At 32.1% G+C, this 7,082-nt stretch overlaps 1 protein-coding gene across 2 annotated transcripts in view; it reads left to right on the top strand.

Moving 5' to 3' along the window:
• Positions 1 to 7,082, top strand: part of LOC106473309 (dnaJ homolog subfamily B member 6-like) — a 22,565-nt gene that overhangs the window by 8,541 nt on the left and 6,942 nt on the right. For both annotated transcript variants that reach the window (XM_013933991.2, XM_022401770.1), the window contains exons 3-5: positions 1,425 to 1,534; positions 2,405 to 2,629; positions 4,994 to 5,087. In XM_013933991.2, the coding sequence (XP_013789445.1) occupies positions 1,425 to 1,534; positions 2,405 to 2,629; positions 4,994 to 5,087 (429 nt within the window). The remainder of the gene's footprint in view (positions 1 to 1,424; positions 1,535 to 2,404; positions 2,630 to 4,993; positions 5,088 to 7,082) is intronic.

Here is a 7,082-nt window from a genome sequence, read left to right on the forward strand (position 1 = left end):
TTGACATCAGATTCAGAATCAGATGAAACTGTATCAAGAGTCTCAGGCGGAGTAGGTACAGGTACATCAGGTCCATGAGCAACAAGTCTTATAGCACAGTGAAGGTTTGGATAAGAAATTTCCTTTTTTATTTTGGTTGTTGTAGCCTTGCACGTTACATGAGCAAAAATAGCAGACATCTCCGTGGTTTCTAGGCTCGCACCAGACCATTGGAATTCCAAAAGGCAAATACTTTTTCTTACCTTTAGTCCATTGTCTCAACACAAATGGTGCAAAGTTTGTGCAGATCCCATGATTTGTCTTGGTCCCCAAGTTTTATTACAAAGTATGCGTAATATACTTTTTGTCGAATTCTGTAATGTTTTCTTTACCACTAATTTAACAGAATATGTTTGGGTCATTTACACAACCTCTTGTTACCATAGCAATGAATAAATAATATTAAAATGCATGCCCAAACAAGTACTATCCAGAAATGACACATCGTGTGGCCTGTTAACCGTTTATATACTAGCGGTGTCTTGAATCATGTTGCGATTGGTGTATAGAAATCTATAGCCAGTGATTGTCAACATTTTAAGCACAACAAAGTGTGACCCAATTTCAATGAAAATGATTCACTTAGGTAAATTTTTTTATATGAATTTTTGTGAAAAATCTGTACATAATGGAGAAAAATGGATATCACTTTCGGATTCAGTGTACAGGAATTACAATAGAACATGTAAAAATTTCAAGACAATAAAACCATCACAGGCCTGTGTAATTTTTCAGTTTTCAATATATCTTAGGTTGTTTTTTCTGTGCTTCATGAATTTTTCAGTCTAAGAGACAGATATTTATCTTGGACATTTCTGGTGAAGTGACAAATTTCAATAAAAGTTTTCATTAATTTAACATGATTACTTCAAAGTCATGTAAACCATGTGAAAGAAACCCAGAGTAGAAGGCCAGGTTGTTTGTAGTACAAGTTTTTATGGTAGTGTGTAAATCATAGTGTTTGACTATGGCAAGTCTAAATGCATATTTATACAAAAGCACGATAGAAAACCTAGGATATCAACAAGTAAATCCATACATAATTGTCTTTTTTTTTGTAATGGAAAGTAGATCTTGCTTGTTAAATATATTACACAGAATACAAAATCATGACACACAGTTAACTATGCAAGAACTAGGTCTGTAGATTAGCTAATTAAGTTAATTATTTGTTGCGGTATGTATTATCCTTAAAAAAATGTGACCTTTAATTAAAATAACAGTTAAGTATTTCCAGCAAGTCACGAACTATAATTAAAGAAAATTATAACCAATCAACTTTGTTGGTCTCGTATGTTATTTCTACTTAATAAACTCTAAGACCTAAATAGAAAATCCATAGTTGTCTTACTAAAAATTGTGTTATCTAACTTTTACTACATCAGGTACCGAAAACTTGCCTTGAAATGGCATCCTGACAAAAATCCGGACAGGAAAGAAGTGGCAGATTTTATGTTTAAAGAAATTTCAGAAGCTTATGAAGTATTGTCAGATGGTAAGTTTTTTTTTGTGTGATATTCATGGATTGATGTAAAAAGTTTCAGGTTCTCATTTTGTCATCTTCCAAGATCTTTAGGCATATTTAATTATATTTCAATTCACTGCCTATTGCTATTCTACATTAATTAATGATTTTCACTGTTATTATAGGTAAGGTGGTAGACTGTGTTTAATGTTGAAATTATACTTTCTCTGACTGAATATAATTTGAAGGCTTACTCTGGGTGTCAAAAAGGTCACTGTAACTTAGAATTTGTCATCTTGACCATGTTCAATTAAAGTACTGTAGAAATGTGACTGTTTTAATTGTTCAGTGATTATTAAGATATTGTTTACTTGACTTATCTTTTTATCTGTTGATTGTAATTTCTTTTATATGAGAGTGTTATCTTTTTCAACAGTATGTTTAGCTTGGGATGATGACCTACTTCAAACACTTGTATAAGTGAATACCACCCACGTATTTCTGCTGCAGAACATGTGCTATTTTACTTCTTCACTGAATGCCCAAAATGATGCAATTAACATACACTTTTTCACTGACCAGTGAATAAAATCTGTTGCCAACTGATGTTGTAAATGGAAAAACGTTGTTGCCAAACATAAAACATTATGTATTTTGTAAGACATTCAGCAACAGTACAAACACAGAGATTTGGTGGAGGTATTCATAGTGAATGTACAGTTGTAGTAAAATATGTTATTATGTATAGTTCCTTCACATAGAAAATTATTTACAAGTAAATAAATGTGAAAATAACATGAATAATATATTTACAAATAATTTTAGCGTGTCTCCACGTACTTTATCTGTCTTAAAACATACAGTTTGGAATAAAGTGATTATATTTTATTTTTTTTCTAGAAAATAAAAGAAGAATATATGACAAATACGGAAAAGAGGGACTACTTGGTCAACAGGGCCATAGAACACACCATGATATAAATGAAATGTTTGAACCTGATCTTAATCAGTTCTTTGGTTTTGTGTTCAGAGATCCACAGGATGTTTTCAGAGAATTTTTTGAAAATGATCCCTTTGCTGATTTCTTTGGTAGACCATCCAGTCAGTCAAGAATGGGTGACTCCAGTAAGTTTTTATCACATTATTTTTAACCTCAATTTCTATTTTGTCTACCAAATAAAGTAACGAGTTTGTTTTTGATAAATTATTCTTTTGTAAGTATTAATTTTTTTCCTTCAAGAAGACATCATGTTTTATAACCATTACTATCCATCACCACATTTACAAGCTCGATACAAAGGTCTAGTTCATTGGTAAGAATCTGCCTCCTAGCTTCTCCACAGGAGAATTGTCTGAATCTATGTTTACAAGCTCCATAATTGGTCTAAAGACAGTCTTATGTTAGGATAGGTCCAATCAGAACTCGTGTAGTAGACACAGTCACTCAAAACAAGGGTTAAGCTGGTTATTTGTGAAATCAGAGCAGAACTATGTTGCTGGAGGACATTATTGAGGAAAGCACAATACGTGCTGCTGACAGGTGGGATTTTCTGGCCACAGTGGAAGAGTTGACATGTCTACTTTCAAGCAGTGTTAACCCTCATCAGCTGTTCTAATAATGTAGATCTTCATAGTTAAGCCACGCTAATTTCTTGGTTGACAAACTGATTTGATGATATTTTTATTGACCTATAACCTCTTTCAGTCAGTCTGGTAATGTGTCATGTTTTTGTTCTAGCTGGGGAGTTAAATGTTATTAGTGCCAGAAACTATAGTTTTCTTTGGGCAATAATATAGGTTTGTTGCCTGAAGTAAAATAATCTATTCATTTAAAAAAGCATCATTTTTAAACTTGCAACTTATCTACAGTTAGTATTGTTACGTCTCTGTTCATTTGTTAATTTCCGGTATAAATTCTTTCTAAGGAACTTCAGCGATATAAGTCCTTTCTTAAATAAAACTAGTTTATTCTTTCTCGATACAACTTTGTAATACACAAAATTTCCACAGTCACTTTAACTTAACTACTTTTATAAACACACTCTATAATTCACAGTGATTTACACACTTTACTTACGGTGCCTACTGTTTGCTTGACTCAATTTTCTATCTATGCAATTCTATCTTTTTTCCGCTGGCTTTATTTGCCTGGCTTATATACTAAAAAAGAGGGCACCTGGAACAAACTAGAGTTGCCAGGAAAATTCATGATCCTTCTAGAAACTCCAGTGCTCATGCTCCCAGTGTTGCGTGACTTCCGCTGTCATAACAGTATTTCACTTATAAAAAAAACAAAAAAAAACACTAGATTTTATTTTAAAAAAGTAAAAAAATGAGAATATAACTAGAATTTTCATAGCACTGTAGATCTACTTAAAACTTGGTTTTATGCACGGTATACCTGTAGATTAATAGCATGCTCTTAATCACAGAAGTGAGTCTGTCTATTATTACCATGTAAAACAGTTTCACCAGTAATTGGAAGTTATGTGTAGATGTAGGCTGAATTTAAAATGCTTTTGCAACAGTTTTATTATACATTAATTGTATGGTTATGAAACTTAAAAAAATTAGAAAACAGTTTGGTTTAAAGTGTTTTCTTTCAATCTTCTCTTAGATGCCAAAACTTTATGGTATTTTTAGTTAGTTAGTGGTTCATGAACAAGTTTTGGAAAACCTAACTTCTTGTAACTCAAAGTGGAAATAACTTGGATATATTTGGTGTCATAAACAGATACGAGTTTAAAGAGATGGAAACAAAGGTCACACCTGTAGGAGTAAAAGTCCAAACTTTAGAGGGACGAAATTAATATATAGATTTTTTTTTTTTAATTGGCAGTTTTTCCAACTTAGATTATTTTTATGACTAAAGTTGTTAATTCTTTGATATGTGAAGTGATAACTTCAACATTATCAGCTCTTGTATTGCTGAAAAATTAATGTGTTCTAGATATCAAAAACTTGACGATGAAATTCATGGGTACAGTAAACTGCTGATTTGTGTCGGTGTTTTCTAATCATTTGTGTTTTCAGAAGCTAAGTATGGAAGGTAACAAAACATTTAATTAAGGTTTTATAAACTTTAGTGGGAGTGTAGAAAAAAGTAATTTCACATATTTCCAACAGAAAGGGGGTGAACTATTCAACTACATAAAACATAATACTGACGGAGTGTTAATTTCAAAAAGTATTTTCAACGTTTTTCATTGCTATTTAATTTCATTTCTTCAAGAGTATTTTGATTGTGTTTCTTTTCTGATGTGAATTTAGTTGTTGGTTGTATTTATTTTAAAGAAATGCTTCTTCGGTTTAACCAGTGACTTGCACCTTTATTATCCTTTCTAATGTAAATGTAACGATTGTTTTTCTACAAAAAAATAGTTTATTTTTTACAGTTTAAACCAGCGATTTGTGCCTGATCCGGTTCTCCAGTTCTTTGTAAAGGTAGTAGGAGACACAAATTTAATATTTGTTTTGTTTGTTTTGCAGGAGCTGTTAACAGGAGAGAACATGGTTTCTTTGGAGTTCCAGGATTTGGATTTGGATTTTCGGACTTGTTAAATGGAGGTGGTCTGAATCAAGGGTATTTATATGTACATCAATATGTGTGTGCGTGTGTAATATTCACTCAATAATACGTATTGTGATATCTTTACGATCGAGTTATTTGTCTGGAGGATACTTTCGTATTTTATACTCATTCTTAACTGTGTAAAGGTTGGGGGGAGGGGGGATTGACCTTCTGTTTTCAGTAATTTTATTTTGATGAGAGTCACTTAATATAATCCTGTTTGTTTTTTCCTTCCTTTACCCCTTGTTTAAGTGTTTTCTCTAAAATAGGAGATGTACAGAGTCTTTTCTTTGATACTAGTCTTTCTGAGGCAGTGCTTCATGGTTGTCACATGTCTTCATATTTAAAATAAATGTTGGTTGTTGTACTTTTACGTCAGTTTGTCGTGTATTCGCATCTTTATGTGGGTATGCGTGATTACTTTATATAATGTTCGATATGTTCTGTACCACAAGGTTCTTCGTGTTAGACATAAGATGTTAAAAAGCTTAATGATGGAAGGCACACAAGAAGGTAGCTATGAAAGACCTCTCAAAGATGGATGAATGACTTTATTTAATGAGATTGGTCAACGTTCTTTTACACCTACTTATCAATCTTAACACTAAAGAGCATACAAGAATTTTAACAGCCATGGAAATCGCAGCAGTTAAAATTTTAAAACATTTCACCCACTAAAAAATTTATGTTTTTAAATGACTTCATTTTTGACTAGTAATTTCTTGAAGTATTTAATCTTCTAATAAAGATACCAATAAGAAAAATGCCAGTACTATTTAAGGATATTAATAATATACATAATCTTGAATAAGTGATGCTTATTTTTCTGGTGTGACTTGTAATATAAATTAATTTGTTTTTAAGTTTTTTTTAAATCCCAGTGAAAATTTTTAGTTGGACTTTTCAGGCATGAGATTTTTTGGAATCTTGGCAGAAATACAACTTTTTTTTCTTGAAGCCCTTGAAATAATTCTCAGATTTTGCCTAAATGTGGGAGAAAAATGTAGGGGGTATATTGGTGTTATATTACTAGCCAGAATTTCACTTATCTCAGTCCTATCACTTCCCGTTTCTTCTTGGCATAGGCATGGCCGCTTTCACATACCATTAGTGTGAATAAGATTTGAGAGCAGCCCATTGTGAGATGTGCCATTGGCCTAAATTCTCTGTTCGAAGTAGCCAATCAGAATTGGTGATACATTGTACGTTCTAACGTGTACATTGTATGTGTCGTGCTATTAATGTCTCTATTTCCAGCAGACATTAGGAATTAACAGAATGGGTTTGTACTTCTCGTAAGATGGCGTAAACAACCATATTTTGTTTGACATGTTTAGAACTTGTGACAATTTTAAATCTATTCTAATGGAGTATGAATAAAAGAACTTTATTCAGAATTGAACAAAGAAATATCTCTGACGAGTGATTGAAATATGCATATTCAAAGTCTGTGGGTGTGTATTTACAAAATATATTTTCATTCCAAATAAGCATCCTACTTAATATTAAAATATTTCAACTAATAAAAGATAAATAATTTTATTAACATACCTTCTTCGTATTCTTATGATAGGGGAGAATGACGACTTCATGAATGGAAATCTTTAAATATTCACAGATAAAAAGAAGTTTTGAAAATATTAGGTCGTCAAGAAATTGATGTTGCATTTTGGAACACCTTCATTAACCACCCCCATAAGACGTACATCGCGTATAATAGTTAAACAAACCACCTAAACGTCACGTTAGTGTACCCTATATAATGTGTAAAATTTAGTATACTCTAATCCCTTATAGTGATGGCACACGACGAGACACACATTCGGCATGTAATGATGTTTGAATACAAGAAGGGAAATAATGCCTCTGTAGCCACAAATAATATCAAAGAAGTTTATGGAAATGTTTTGAACGTTTGTAAGTGTCAACGATGGTTCAGCAAATTTCGTTCAGGTGACTTTAACTTTAAAAACTGTGATGGCAGGGACCGACATGTTGGAATTGATA

Source organism: Limulus polyphemus, unplaced genomic scaffold (genome assembly GCF_000517525.1).
Source record: "Limulus polyphemus unplaced genomic scaffold, Limulus_polyphemus-2.1.2 Scaffold6060, whole genome shotgun sequence".
NCBI lineage: Eukaryota > Metazoa > Arthropoda > Merostomata > Xiphosura > Limulidae > Limulus > Limulus polyphemus.